The sequence below is a fragment of the Gaeumannomyces tritici genome (genome assembly GCF_000145635.1).
Source record: "Gaeumannomyces tritici R3-111a-1 unplaced genomic scaffold supercont2.2, whole genome shotgun sequence".
Taxonomy (NCBI): domain Eukaryota; kingdom Fungi; phylum Ascomycota; class Sordariomycetes; order Magnaporthales; family Magnaporthaceae; genus Gaeumannomyces; species Gaeumannomyces tritici.
In genome coordinates, this window is record NW_008804546.1 from 7543492 (window position 1) to 7559019 (window position 15528).

The window sequence follows — 15528 nt, forward strand, 5'->3', positions numbered from 1 at the left end:
TACACTCGCCCCAAACCTTTCTCTGCGACAGGTATGTGTCGACGAGGCATTGGCTGCAGCTTGAAAAAAAGTGTGGCGCATTTCGGTCATACAAAGCAGCAGTCCATGGGCATTAGGTAGGTAGGCATCGACCTCGGGCATTTGGTTAGTCGGTAATTTATTTAAAAATACCAAAAAACCACTTACTAAACGGATTAGCTCGCGAGCGAATGCGTTGGTTCTTTAAGCTCTTGCTTAGTTTTGCTAAGGATGGCTTGGGAGGGAGAAAGATGTAATAATGTCATTATGCCATAAGCGTCTTTTGTTGTACTTCTAAAGTTGTGTTTCCGATTTATGCTCCGAGCCGCCATTTGCAATGATTTAGAACGTCTTTATAAAAGCGCTACGTTTATGCTTGTTGTACATACTTTATGCCGCCGTTTCCTTTTCCGTCCCGCGGATATCCTCCTCCGTTAACCTGCGGATGCTATCTCGTCCTTAAACTCTTTCCTGCCTCTTTTTCTGCGGCGGTAAAGGATGATGGCAGCTACTGCCAATAGCGCAATGCCGGCTGCGTAAAATGCAAATATCATTTCAGGTTAGCGGTGGGATTAGAAAGGCTATGCGGGTGCTTTTTTTTTTGAACAAAAACTCGTACCTAGGGCTGCGAGAAAGGCCAGAACGGGGATTGCTTGCGCGGGTATTGCGCCGTTAGCCTGGGCAGGGTCGGCCCCAGAACGAGCCGTAGCGTTTGCCGCTGCGCTGGTTTGCACAAACGATGCCTCGACGGAGTCCCCAACGGCACCCGCTGAGGTCGTGGTGGTGGTGTTGTTCCAAGCGGTACCGCCGGAAACGGTTACGGTTTGCGCCGGCGCCGTAACCGTTAGCAGCAGCGTCGGGCCCGAGTTCGACAGGAAGACGGTTACCGTCGGGCTTTTGGTCGTGCTGCTACTTTGGATCGCTGCCGCCGTCGTCGTCGCTGCCGGCGCCTTCGTGGTGGACCGGGTTAGCGTCGACGGGAAGGCCGGCACCAACAGCGGGGAGAAGGGGCTTGTGGGAGGAGTGAGGGTCGTGGTCGTGGCTGGCTTGGGGATTGAAACCCTCCCCGGGGTCCTCGTCGTCGGGGTTTCGCGCTTTGCCAGCGCGGGGGGCGAGAGAGGGCCGGCCGTGTCGGGAGGAACTGGGAGCGAAGGTTGCTGCCGCTGTCGCGACGGCGCATCTCCATCGTTCGGCAATGGCAGGATCTCGAGGCTCGGTGGAGGGGCCCTCCGCCTGGTTCGCGATAAACCAGCCATTTTGTTATAAAGCGAGGATTAATTTATTGAGCTGCGGGGGGAAAGGAAGCCAAGCACAATCCAATTTGAATGGCGAAAAGATGATAAAAAGGAATTGTTAAGGGAAGAGAACCGGCTAGCCGGACACAGCTACGGGAAGTTTCATTCAACCGACACCGGACAAGAAGCCGGTATTTTGGACGGACATGCATGCATTTCCCGCCGCCCAAGAAAGAATTCGTTGATAAGTTTTAAATCGGCCCGGACGAACCAACTCCTTAGCAAGGATTGGATTTCGGATGATGTAGAATTATTTGAAACATTGCAGCTTGTCGGACACGCCCTGTTTCGTTTTATCATGGTCGTCGTTAGCGGCTTCGCTTTGGCCGTTTCATACTTACTTATGGAACAAGGGCTTCCTACCCAGCTCGAACGCGGGCGGGGCGATAGTAACCTGGGCCGCCATTGCGCGCCGTCGTCTGGCTCCGGAACTACAGAAGCCGACATGCCATTGTTTGCATTGTGCCGTATATCTCTTTCTCCTCGTCTTGATAAAAAGAAGCCTTGGTAGCCCGGTGTGCATATGTCTTCTGTTCGTTACCCACACAGCCCTAAAGCAAGCGTTCCCTCCAGACAGACGCGTCAAGATCCGAGCGGCGGTAAAGGAAAAGAAAAAAGAAATGAGTCAAAGAGATTCCTGGATGGCGCAGAGCCGCCGGGCCTCGCGCCGCTTTACCACCATGGAGGGCTGGCGCGAGCTAGGGAACAACTTCTACGCGCTAAACAGGGCCAGCATACGCATGATCACGGTCGATCCGCAGTTCGACCTGGAGCGCTGCCACGACGAGGACGACGGCACCTCCGCCCGCGCGGTTAAGAGCGACTCGGTCGGCGTCGCCGGCAGAAGAAGATCGGACTTGGAAGCGGCAGACAAGGGCCACGATCCGTTCGATGATGCTTTTTCCGTGGAGCCGGAGCGAGGAGGCGACCACGAGTACATGAGCGAGAAGCGGAACCCGTTCGCCGACGAGAATGCCGAGGGGCTCGAGGGGCGGCGCAGCGTGAATCCGCCGCCCGAGGCCGAGGAGCCGTACCACATCTTTTCCACAAGGCAAAAGTGGCTCGTCGTCGTCATCATTGGCGTCACAGGCATGTTCTCGGGCTTGTCGTCCAACATTTACTTCCCAGCCCTCGACTCCGTCGCAAAAGCAAGTGAAAATACCTCCGTCTTCTCATTGAACCGACCTCACTACTCCCCCTCCACCCACGAGCTCAAAGGCGCTAACAAGCAACACAGGATCTTAATGTTAGCCTTAACGACGTTTCCCTCACCATCACCTCTTACCTAATCATCCAGGGCATTTCGCCGGTCATTTGGGGCTCGCTGTCGGACGCGCTGGGCCGGCGGCCCATCTACATCGCCTCCGCCCTGGTTTACATCGTGGCCAACATTGGGCTCAGCTTCTCTCCCAACTTTGCGGTGCTGCTAATCTTCCGGGGGCTGCAGGCAGCCGGGAGCGCTTCAACGGTCAGCCTCGGTAAGTGGGATCGCTTCCCCTTAGGGTTTTACCTACTTACGTTTTGGGACGCTCAATGGGAGTATTTTAGCTAACTTTAAATGCGCTTAAAAGGAAACGGCGTTATCCAGGATATTTCTCCACCAGCCGAAAGGGGCAGCTTTATCAGTTTCTACCAAGCCAGTACGTTAACATCATCCCCAAATAACACAGTCAGTGCTGAGATGGTGGCGCGACGCCCTTTTAGTTCGAAATTTTAGCATCGCTATCGGTCCGGTTCTCGGTGGCCTCCTCGCGAATTTCCTGGGCTTTAGGTCCATATTCGTGTTCCTGCTCACATTGTCATCCATTGTGCTGCTTATGCTTATCGTATTCCTGCCTGAAACGATGAGGAGGATCGCGGGCAACGGCACCATGCGCCTCAAAGGCATTTACAAGCCCTTAATTTACAAGCTCAAGGGCGAGCCCAATTACATGCGAGAGCCGGGCGAGGGGCTCGGTCGAAAAAAAGTAACCCTTTCAACGTTCTTGGAGCCGCTAAAGCTCCTGCTCGACAAGGCAGTCCTTTGCAACCTGATATTCGGCGGCGTTGTGTACGCGATATGGAGCATGGTTACTTCCAGCACCACCGGTTTGTTCAAGGAGCGCTTTGGGCTAAGCGAGCTTTTCCTCGGGCTCGCCTTTATACCAAATGGTATGTTTCCTCGGATTTTAATCGAATTTTAAAGCCACTTGTAAAATCTATGGGCTTCGGAGCTAACAAGGAAAAAAACCATTCTAGGGCTTGGCACCATTGTCGGATCCGCCATCGCGGGCAAGCTCATGATGCGCGATTACCGCGCGGCCGAGGCTGCCTACCTAGCTTCGAACGGCCTCCCCTCCAACTCCCGCTTACCCACTAAGGAGCTCCCCGCCGACTTCCCCATCGAGCGCGCGCGCACGCGGAACTTACCTTGGATCGCGGGCTTGTTCGCGGCCGCGACGGCGGTTTACGGCTTTTCGCTGCAGTTCCCGCGCCTCGTATCGCTCCCCGGCTGGATCGCACTCCCGCTGATACTGCAGTTCGTAATCGCGGGCGCGAGCAACGCCGTCTTCGCGCTTAACCAAACGCTGGTTACGGACTTGTGCCCCGGGCGGGGCGCGAGCAGCACCGCGGTTAACAACCTGGTTCGGTGCGGGCTGGGCGCCGTGGGTGTCGCGTTTGTCGACCCCATGATCGCGGCCGTAGGGCCGGGCGCCGCGTTCTTGGGCCTGGCGCTCGTGGTGGTTACTTGCATACCGCTCGTGGCCGTGAATTGGTTTTGGGGCATGGAGTGGAGGGTGAAGAAGGTGGAAAGGGAAAAGGGTCGGCTATAAAGGGCGTTTAAACAAGCTGCTTGAAGAAGCATTTAGCGGGGGTGTGAGCTGATAGACGTCGGAAAGACAAAAATAAAGTTGGATATGGTATACAGGATAAACAAAGAAGAGCAGTGTCGGTGGTGTCGTAGTTGACGCTCGAGGTTCGAGCGCGTTTACGCGGTCGCAAAGATAATAAGGAAGCATCGTCATGTGCGCTTGGAGTAGCGGGCGCACTTGCAATGTCCTTCCCATGCTGCCTCGCCTTAGCCCCACACAGCGAAAATGGGAGCCGGCATAGCCGGAAGCAGCCACCAGCCATGTCCCCAGCCTATGCGGCACCGCCCCCGTTGCTCACGCCTCCCGCGGGCGCAGCCACCGTCGTCTTTTCGCCCACGGGGCCGGGCTTCTGCGAAGCGAAGCCCAGGCTCGCAAAGTCGATGTTGCGATGGCCTAGCACGAGGATGAAGCCGACGACGGGCTTGGCAAAGATGTCGAGGATGCCGTAAAAGATGGCCTCGGAGTCCGGGTGCAAGATATTGCCACCCTCGCAGAGCCCCCAAGCGATGGGGTAGAAGATCCAGACCACGACTGTTAGCAGCGCGGCCGTTAAGTACGTGCTGCTGACGCTGCCGCCTACGGCCGCCGCGTGCTGGCGCCCCGGCATCAGCAGCTGGTACAGCACGAACCACTGCGCCGCTATGCCGAAGGCGAGGTAGCCGAACTTGTACGACGTCGCCGTTAGCGCCCCGACTAGTAGCGTTACGACGTAGATTTCGGTCGCCAGCATGGTCGTGAGCGACAGCGGCGCGCCCGAGGACAATAGTAGCGCCAGCACCACCAGCGGCGACAATACGGCCCAGTTGATGTAGCGCACGTAGAATATCTGCCGCGTGCCGCCCGGCCCGGCACCCGAGACCATGGCGCTGTCGGGCCGAGCGAACTCGACGACGGTCGGGATGTCGCCCAGCCCGGACCCCATAATCCAGTAGCCGATGGCGGCGACGAAGCAGAAGAGCGCCGCCGTCTGATGGAACACGCGGTGCGCCGTCGGCTTGGTCACCGACAAGCCCGTGAAGGCCAGCGCCGACACCGCCATGACGGCCCTGCAATGGAACGCCAGAGCTACGAGAAACATGCCATATCCATTACGGCCCACCTACGAGAACGACGCCGGGGCTCTCGGGAGAAGACAGGACGGGCACAACCAACCAAGGTGGTACCACTGGGACATTTGCACACTTTGTATTCTTCTGGGTCTCGGATGGATCGGTGCTTTATGGCGCCACACCTGGCCAAACAGCCCTAACGCGTTCGGTATAGCATTCAACGTCCTGCAGATGATGACTGAGAGCGTGACGCGGGGAGCCTTGTTTAGTGGGCCCGGCACTTGGAGCTCGGGCGTGATTAGCGGAGTTAATACCTACACCGTGGGGACAATAATAACGACCAATTCGAAAACCCCACTAAAATGGCTGCTATTATTTAAAACAAGCATAGCTTTACCAATAATACGTGCATTATTAAAATATTTAAAGTACGTATATTTACATAGTGTTAAGAGCACGGGCGAAACCGCCCGGCAGAAAGCGGGGAGCGTTAAAAAAACGGGCGAAACCGCCCGGCAAAAAAGGAAAAAGGGGGCGCTAGCAGCTAACCGGGCACGAACTTTTCCGGGAACGTGCCGGCAAACCACCGGTATGGCGGCCAAAGCATAATAGCAAAGTTAAAAAATAAAGTAAAGTTTAAATTGTACGAAAACGCATAGAACGCGGAAGATTTATAAAACCGACCCCGCGTGCCCGAAAGGGCACGAAAAAGGGGGAAGTTAAAAATTTTTTTTTTTTATTAAAAATAGCATTTTTGGTAAAAAATTTACGGAAATTTAACAAAAAAAATACTGTATCCGGCCCGTAACTTGGTAATTACCCGCTTTTGCACCGATTAACTTTTAATACATAGCTAATTTATATATATATTTATTTACATTTTTCGAGTTATATAGTTTATAAAAAGCTTTACGGATCGGGTTAATTATATAAAAGTAAAACTTATGCTTTTAACCAATAGCTATTTAGTATAAAACTGGGTAAAAACTTTTTCCTTTTAAAGTTTTTGCAATTCCGCGTTTTTTTCGTAAGTAATGTGTTGGTGGTATGGTTTGCTTTTGTACTTTTAAACGGTTAGTAAAAAGAAAAAGGTTAATGCTTAAAGCGAAATATTGTAGTTTAGTTGTAAAGGTGGTTCGGCCGTTGCGTATAAGTTAAGTTATCGAATGCGCGTTTCGTAAAAATTTTAAACTTGCTTATTATTCCTTCCTTTTTTTATTTGTACCTTATTTTTAGCTTTATTTCGTAACTTTCGTTGCTTTTTTTTTGGCTTTTCTTTTAATTTAATTAAAAACCATTATTAGCAGCAGCAATAATAACAATAGCAATAACAACCGTAAATTTTCCTTTTTTAACTTTCGCAAATTCGTAGCCTTTTTAACAATCTTTTTAGTAATTCCAGGTTTTTAACGCATTTTTAACTTTTCCCCGGTACTTTATATTAAAAATTAATCGATGCAAAAGCGGGTAATTACCAAATTACGGGCCGGATGCGGTATTTCCTTTATTAAATTTCCGTAAATTTTTTACTAAAAGTACCATTTCCAACAAAAATTGTTCCTTTTTTAACTTTTTTTTCTTTCGTGCCCTTTCGGGCACGCGGGGTTGGTTTTATAAATTTTTCGCATTCCATGCGTTTTCGTGCAATTTAAGCTTTATTTTATTTTTCAATTTCGCCGTTATGCTTTAACCGCAATACCGGTAACTTGCCGGTACGTTCCCGGGAAAGTCCGTGCTTAACTAATTGTTAACGCTTTTTTTTCCTTTTTTGCCGGGCGGTTTCGCCCGTTTTTTTTAACGCTTTCCGCTTTTTGCCGGGCGGTTTTGCCCGTGCTTTTAACATATTGCCCTTTTCCGATACGGCTTGTTCCAAACCGCGTATGCCGCGCGTAAAAATCCCGTAAGTAGCCGGTAATTAATAATATTTCGGTAAACCGCCTTAATGCCCGGCAACGTTTAAAAAAACCAATTGTAAAGTTTTATAACATTTCGAAAAATGGGTTTACGTTAATATAAAAAAGCTTTTTTTTTATTTTGCGGCCGCGGGCTTTTCCGTTTTTTTAAATTTTCAATAGCCATTTTAACGATTTTAACAACCGTAACCGTAAATAATTGGTATTTAACCGCTTTTTTTAAATATTTAAATTTAACCGGTAACCGCAAATGTTATTTAACGTACCCGCCGCAATAAAAAAGTTAAATTCCCGTTAAATGCTTGCTTTAAATTTTTCGGTTCCAACCGGCTTATTAACCCTTTTTAGCCCCGCGGTTTTTTAAGCCCCAAACCAGCGCTTTTTTAATAACCCCCCGGTATTTTTTTTTAGCTATTATGGCTTTGTTGAATTTGAATTTGCTTAAGCTTCCAATTTTTTAAATTTCCAATAATTGCCCGGCCGGTAACCCCCCGGTAAGCTTTTTAAATGTTGCGGGTTTATCGAACCTTTTTGCGCTTGCAATTTTTTAAGCCTTTTACAAGCGTTTTGCTAATAACCCCCCGGTAAGCTTTAACCGTTGCGGCAAAAAAACCGCCGCTAAAAAAAGCGTAAAACGCGCAACAAACGCCGCCGCAACGCTTTCGATTTTAATAAACCTGCCCCCAAAACGGATACCGCTTTTTTTTGCTTTATATAAGTATTTGCAACGCGTTTTTAACGCAAAAAAGTTATTAATTTTTAATGGAACGATAATTAAAACTTTATTTGTTTGCTTTTTTTTAAAAAAAATTATACAAAACGTACGGTATTTTGTAATTATTATTTTGGTTATTAAGCATATTAAAATTATGCCGTTAACCCCCGTATACCGATATATTTCGATAATTGTATAAAGTTTTCCAAATGCATTTATTGCAAAAACGTGGTTAGCAATAAAATTTGCGTTAAGCTTTCCAAATAATTTTGGAAAATGGCCCAAAATTTTTACAAAATTTTAAACGCCATTTATAAACGGTATTTTAAAGCAATACCAAAGCTTTTTAAAAAGCTTATTAAAGTTTAATTTTGCGCTTGCAAAGTTATTTAAAAAGCCAAATCCTTTTATATTATATTGGCTAAATAATTTAAGCGTTACAAACGTTAAACCGTTATTTAAAAGCGTATCCAGCGCAAAATTGCTAACGTTGCAATATTGAAAGCTCTTTAAAATATTTCCCAATAATTTTACGCTATTGCTTTTTAAACGAAAAAGCAAATTTAAATTTTAATTATTACCGTAAATTTTTTTAACGAAATAACGGCGTTTTTTAAACGTTTCGAAAAAGGTATAATTGCTTTTTTTAATGGCATTATTGGAATTTTAAAAAAACGTTTTCTGCTTGCGCGCGACGACGACAACGACATATAAAAAAACTAAAGCCATTACGAAAACCGGAAACGCTAATTTGCTTAAAAGTTAAACGGGCTCGATAATACCCCGAAACGCCGTTGCGGCGTTAATAAAAAAAGCTATTGGCCTTAACCAATCGAAGCACGCAATATGCGACGGGAATTACCCGAACTAGCAACAACCATAACAAAAACTAACCGCAAGCCCGAAAAAAACCCAATTAATTACAATAACGATGCAATTTGCAAAAAAATATTTCCAATTGCTTAATAAAAAAAAAGAAAAATTACGGCCGTTAAAATTATTGCGGAATTCGTTCGATACGTTAAAGTAACTAACCAAACAACCGCAATTTTAACAATTTTAACGATTAATTCTAACGCAACCCAAACGATTTTTTAATTTTTCGAATAAATCGAAACCATATTAAAAAAAAAACCAAACGCAATAAATTGCGGCCGCAAACGGAAAAAGTAAAAAATAAACCTGGGCTTAAATAACCGCAAAAGCGCAAACCGTTTTTAAAGCACCCTAAATAATGGAAGCTAAAAAAGCGATAACATTTACAATTAACGATAAAATTTTTATTATTACCGAAAATAAAAAATTAAAAAAATAAAACCCGAAAAAATTAAACGGATTTGCAATAAAAAGCTAAGTAAAGGCTAAATTAAAGCGATTTATTAGCACCCGTTAAAAAACGTTCGTTTGCATTTCCGAAATGTTAATACCCGCTAACGAACGGAAAAAAAATGCCGGTTCGGGTTAAAAACGAACGATATAAGCGAAAACATGGAAAAGGTTGCGGATAGCCACGGTAACCCCGCCGCAACGAACCGGTTACAAACGTAATACGCGCTTTTTGCGGTTTAAAATATAACCGGATAAACGAACAATTTAAAAGTTACCAAACCAACAATAGCTTTAGTAATAACGGGCTTACTAATTAATAAATTTTAACCTTTTTTTAACAATAAAAGCAAAACGGAACATTAATTAAAGCTAATAAAAGCATTTAACGCCAAAAATCCGTATAAAAATATTAAACGGGTTACCGTTTTGTTATAAAAAAAAAAGGTAGCAAAAAAAAGGTAACGGCGTTATTCCAAATTGTAAATTTAAAAAGCGCAATAAATTTACAAAAGGATTATTTTCGATAAGATAAGTTAATATACCAATGCTAACCTTTCGATCCCGAATTAATTACGGCGCAATGTTACCGTTATTTAAATTGGGAATATAAAAACATGCAATGCAAGCAAATTACGGCGTGTACGTAATATGGATTAAAAAAATACAATAATAAACGGTATAAAAAAAAAGGAAATAGCAAAAAAGTTGCCGAAAAATATGTTTAAGGCATTTTGTATCCCGTACAATAAAATTGGATACCCATTTTACTTTTTGCATTGCCCGGTGCGAAAGCAAATTTAATAACGCAAAAAAAAAGCTTGGCTTACAAAGCTTACCCATTACGAAATTTTAATAACTTTTATTTCGAAATCGTTGCAAACCGGATTGCCGCCGGAAACGGGGCGGGCAAAATCCCCCTTTTTACCCCGGGAAAAAGCAATTTTTATACGGGAGCAAAAAAAAACCGATTAAGCAAAAAGGAGCAATAGCCTTTTCGTAGCAACTTTTTTTTAAATACCAATAACAACCCAAAATATAACCCCGCTAACCGAAAAAACCTTTATACGCAATAAAATCGACGCAAAGTTAAGGTTACCCTTTTTTCGACCAATTTTATTTATAAAACGAAAAAGGAATTTTTTAAAATCGGCCGAACAATTTATAAAAAGGTTTAAAAAGTTCTATACGGCAAAACGAAAAAACGCAATTATTACGCTATTTGTAAAAAACTAAAGCTTACGCATCCTAAAGCTTTTTTTTCCCCCGCACCCCCCCCGCGAACTTTCCAACGAAACCCAATTTCCCGGCGATACCCGCGTCCCTTTTACCGTTACGGGAAGTAATAGGAAAGGCCAGCCAAAAAAGCCTTACCTTTTTCCAATTATCCAATAACATACAATCCTTTAGTACCCAATTATATAAAAAAAAAGCGTTAACGTTACCGCCCCCCTTAAAAGCAAAAAAGGACCTTTTTAACGAAAAAACCAATGCTTAAGGTTTTTTAATGGAACGTAGCGAAAAAACCGGAAATATTTAACGTATTATTAACGAAAGGAAGCAATTTTAACGTATTAGCGATACAAAAATTATTAAAAAATTTAAAAAGGAACGCTAAATTCCCGTTGTAAGCCGGGAAAAAACTAATTTAATATATATATAACCTTACCCCGCAGCAACCATACGGTAATTTACCGGGATCCTTTTAAAACCGCTAAAAAAAAAGCAACGCGCTTTCCTTTTTTTTACCACTATAATTTATTCCCCCCCTTCCCCCCATTATTAAAGCGATTATTTATATTAAATTAACGCTACGTATTTTAAATTACAAAGCAAAACCGAATTGGTGCGAAGTTACGATCGGTACTTAAAACGAAAATATAACGATTTGGTTGGTTTATTCCCCGTTTCCAAAAAGTACAACCATTACAAATTAAATAACATTTATTAACAAGCTTGCCGGGAAAAAACCGAAAAGCAATAACTTAATAGTAAGGGATTTTAACCTTTACCATAAAGCATGGATATCGAAGCGCCCAAAAAACGTACCGATGCACGCGGGGGCTTTTAAATTGGTTGGTTTAACGAAATTATAAAGCATGCAATTAATAATTCGCCAAAATGCGGCAACGAAATCCGCCCCCCATTGCAAAAACATTATTATCGATTTAATTTGGGCTACCGGAAAGTTAAAAATTTAATAGCCGTTAAAATGGCGTTAAAGTAGCAACGATTATACGGGGATGGTAATTACAATTTTAAAAACCATTCCAAACCTTTACGCACTAGCTTTAAAAGGCTGGAATTGGAAAAAAATCGATAAAAAATTCGCCAAATCCTTAGCGAATAATAAATTTTTTTTTTCGCTATAACCATTTATTAACCGTTAAGCAATTAACGAAAAAATAAACGATATTATAAAAGCAATATTAAAAATCCGCAACCTAACCGTACCAAAATTAAAAAAAAAGGCCGGAAATTATAATTAATAAACGGAAATTTTTTTTTAGCTATTTTGCAACGAGTACCGGGCCGAATTAACGTAAAAAGCAAACCGTTCGAAAACTAATTACGCAATAATAAAAAAAGCTACCAAAAAAAGGAAAAGCGTTATTAAAATAACGAAAAAGTATACGTAACGTACCGCAATGCACGAAGCAAGCATTATACAAAACGCCAAAAGCATATAAACCATTGCCAAATGGGCAAAATATAAAAGCTACCGATTTTTTCCCCCCCCGTTACTCCCGTTGTTAAAATTACCAAGCAAAAGGGTAACGGCGACAAAAAAAGCGAAAAAAACAGCCTTAAAAAGGAAATTTTTCCCTATATTAACGGCGAACATTACCGATATCCTTAAATACCCTAAATTACCTTTCCAACCTTTGTTCGTTCGCAAAAAAATTACCGTAAAGGACGTAAAAAAAACCTTTTAAAGCATAAAACATTGGAAAGCTTTAAGCCCAACGGGGATTTTTACTAAAAAATTGTTGGTAATGGAACCGGCATTTTTTAAAGCATTGGCGGAAATGTTTACGGCATGCGTAAACCGCGGTTATTTTCCGGAAAGGTTCCGGAAATTCCGTACCATTATTTTCCAAAAACCCGATAAAAACCCGAATATTTTAAGCGCGTAAAAGCCAATTGCTTTTTTAAAAACGATAAAAAAAGCGTTGGAAAAAATTTTAACGTTTTGTATTAAAAACGTTACAAAAAGCTATTAATTATTTTTTAACGAATAAATGGGCAATTAATAATGCAAATTTATAAAAACGGTTATGCGTTTATTTATAAAAATGGTAAATACGGTTTGGAACGCGAAAGCAATAATTGGTTTTTTATTATTCGATATAAACGGCGCTTTCGATACCGTATTGCATATACGTTTTTTTAACGAAATAAAAAAATACCAATTTTTACAATAAATTTTGGATTTTTTTAAAAGCTTTTTAAGCAATTAGGAAATAACATTTTTTTTCGACGGCGAAAATACGGCAAAAAATAAAGTTCCATGCGGAATCCCGCAAAGGTTCCCAATATTACCTATTCTTTTTATTATTTACACGGTAAGCTTGTACAAAAAGCTACGGGAAATAAAAAGGGTTGCGGTTACGAAATTTGCAAATAATACCAATTTAATTAATTTTAATTGCAACGCAACGAACGCAACCAATAAGTTTAAAACCGTTTACAACGTGTATTTAAAATGGGCAAAAAAATTTGGAACGAAATTTAACCCGGCCAAATACTAATTGGTTTGGTTAATAAAAAGGAAAAAACCCGCGCCAACGTTACCTTTCCGTTTCGAAAAGGTTACGGTAAAATTAAAAACGATAAAAAAAGCAATGCAAATATTAAGCTTTTGGATTAATTCCAAGCTGGATTAAACCCAATATATCCAAAAAATGCGCGAAAAAATGGCGACCCAAATGCTATTTATTACGCGCTTAGCAGCAATAACGTAAAAACCTACGTTTATTAAAACCAAATACTTATATTTAGCCGTAATTAAAATAGCATTAAATTACGCGGCCCCGGCTTATTATAAATTTAACGCTACCCCGTTACGGCCCAAAAAAATGGCCAAAACGTAAGCAAAAACGCAAAACAATTGCTTAAAAACAATAACGGGGGCTTACAAAGGAACTTTATAAAAATTATTGGAATTAAAAACGCATATAACCCCAATTTAAATATGGTTAAATGGTTGCGTTGCTTATTTCGAAAAAAAGTTAAAAAAGGCGATTTGGCGGAAAAAATTGCAAATATTTGCAAAAAAATGCAGCGGAAATTGAAAAACAAAAAGCAAAAGCTTACGGCTGCAATTACGCGGCTATTCCGTTAACGGGAAAAAGCGTTAAATTGGATCGGAAAATCGAACCCGGAAATAGCGGTGCTGGAAAAGTGGAAAAAAAAATAGCACAATTACGTTACGGCAACCAAAAAAAGCGTTAAAATTAATAAAAAGCAACCCAACGAAAAAATCCTAAACCTTTACCGCAACCTTTACAAAACTTAAAGCTTGCTATTGGTTTAGCTAAAAACGGAAAAGTTAAAGCTTTAAAGCTATTTAGCTTTCCGGAAAGTTCCCGGCGTAACCGCAACGTATTAATGCGGTTAAAACCCGGAAACGGTAGCATACGTACTATTACATTGCCCGAACTTGCGAAAATAAAAAAAAACTTTTTTAAGCAATAAAAAAAGCGACGAAATCCTTGCTAAGCCAGTTAAACGAAGTAGCAATCGTTATAAAGTGGTTTATAAAAATAAAACGGCTTTTTAGCTACGCTTTGTTAAGCGATATTATCGATACGTAAGCGGAAAAAGCGGAAAAAAAAAGAGATAAAAAAACGTTAAACGCCGCAACGAAGCGGCGAATTCGGAAAGGAAATAAAAAGCTTAACCGCCCCGGTTTTAAAAAGCCAAACTTACATTAAACCTCGTCGAAAAAACCTTCCAACGATTTTACTAATTATTAATAACATTACATACCAATAAGCAAAATAACGCAGCCTTTTATTTTAACGCCAAAAAGCGAGGACTTATTTACGCTCGTAAAAGCGGGTTGCCGCAAATTGTTTTTAAAATCCCAAATATAAAAAATTCGAACCGCCGGGTATATAGCGTTTAAACGGCTATGTTATCGCTTTTATCCTTAAAACCGAAATTAAATTTGTTGGGGTTGCGGGAAAGCGTTTAAAAAGGGGGAAGGAATATAGCAGCGGTTGCTTTTTTAATCGTTACCCCGGGCGCCGCCGACACCCTTTTTACCGCCCCCGTTGCCGCCGCAGCAACCCCGGCTAAACCCGTAATTTTACCTTAACCAAATTTGTTAATAAATTAAAAACCAGCCGCATCGTTTTTTTTTTAAACTTAGCCGCGGAATTACCAATTACCGAAAAAAAGTTATCCGTTATTTTATTATTTTTACCGTTACCGTTGCCGTTACCAATTTGCGAAAAATTAGCGGGGGTAACCTTTTTAAAGTATTTGTTATAACGATTAACGAATTTGGTAGCGTTATTGTAAAATTGGGCGTAAATATTCCAACAAAATCGAACGTTTTGCGTATAAATTTTAATGCAATTTATTAACGTAAAATCGTTAAACCCGTTACGTTTAGCTTAAAAATAATTAAAAGTAATATTAAATATAAAAAATATTTTAATGGAAATGTTAGTAATAATAATGTTACGGCGAGCTTTAATTCCGGGGTTTTCCGCAAAATAGCGGGGAAGCTTTACCGGGGCCGGGGTATCGTTCGGGAAATACATTTTGCAAGCGGTTTTAAATTTAGCGTAAACGCGGCGTTTGTATTGGGGAAGCCAAGTTTTTTAATTTTGTTTAAAGTATTAGCGACGGACCGGGGACGTAAAGGATACAATAAAGCAAAAAAAAAATTTATAGCTTTTACTTTGCCCGTAAAGTTAAACGCTTAAACGTAATGCTTTTTGCGGTTCGTAAAGTTATTATCGGCATTAAAAGCAAAACTTACGGATTTAAACTTTTTCGCGGCATTAAGCATACGTTAGCCCGATTTCGAAACGCTTTTTCCCAACGCAAAAATGCATTGTCCGTTTTTGTTAGCCTTTTTTTTTAAATAGCAATATACATATTTTTTTAATTTGGAATTTAAACCAAAGCAATTTATTAACGAAATATTTGGAAAAATAAAATTAAAAAAAACGACGAAAAGGATTTATTAAAATTTTGCATGCAAGCTTTATTAAAGTTAATTTTGCGGGTTATTATACGCATGCACGTAATGCAATTGGTTAAACCGTTAAAAATATTAAAATGGGTTAGCGGAAAATTATAAAAATATAAAAAAAATTACATACAAACGACGGGCTTTGCGCT

General features: G+C 41.9%; 4 protein-coding genes across 4 annotated transcripts; 1 reads left to right on the forward strand and 3 right to left on the reverse strand.

Annotated features, from left to right (window-relative positions):
• Positions 1-452: 452 nt before the first annotated feature.
• On the reverse strand, positions 453-1274 carry GGTG_05060 (hypothetical protein; the record flags this gene model as incomplete). The annotated part of the gene is made up of 2 exons (XM_009222859.1): positions 453-550; positions 638-1274. The coding sequence occupies 2 exons, from the start codon at positions 1272-1274 to the stop codon at positions 453-455; spliced, it is 735 nt and encodes a 244-aa protein (XP_009221123.1).
• A 719-nt stretch (positions 1275-1993) lies between these two features.
• GGTG_05061 (hypothetical protein) lies at positions 1994-4126 on the forward strand (the record flags this gene model as incomplete). Its single annotated transcript, XM_009222860.1, has 5 exons — positions 1994-2465; positions 2543-2791; positions 2885-2953; positions 3018-3464; positions 3552-4126. 5 exons carry the CDS (start codon positions 1994-1996, stop codon positions 4124-4126), a joined length of 1812 nt encoding a protein of 603 aa, XP_009221124.1.
• Positions 4127-4436: 310 nt separating this feature from the next.
• Positions 4437-5254, reverse strand: GGTG_05062 (hypothetical protein; the record flags this gene model as incomplete). Its single annotated transcript, XM_009222861.1, has 2 exons — positions 4437-5211; positions 5235-5254. 2 exons carry the CDS (start codon positions 5252-5254, stop codon positions 4437-4439), a joined length of 795 nt encoding a protein of 264 aa, XP_009221125.1.
• Positions 5255-14364: 9110 nt separating this feature from the next.
• GGTG_05063 (hypothetical protein) lies at positions 14365-14942 on the reverse strand (the record flags this gene model as incomplete). Its single annotated transcript, XM_009222862.1, has 3 exons — positions 14365-14486; positions 14600-14791; positions 14864-14942. 3 exons carry the CDS (start codon positions 14940-14942, stop codon positions 14365-14367), a joined length of 393 nt encoding a protein of 130 aa, XP_009221126.1.
• Between the last annotated feature and the right edge of the window lie 586 nt (positions 14943-15528).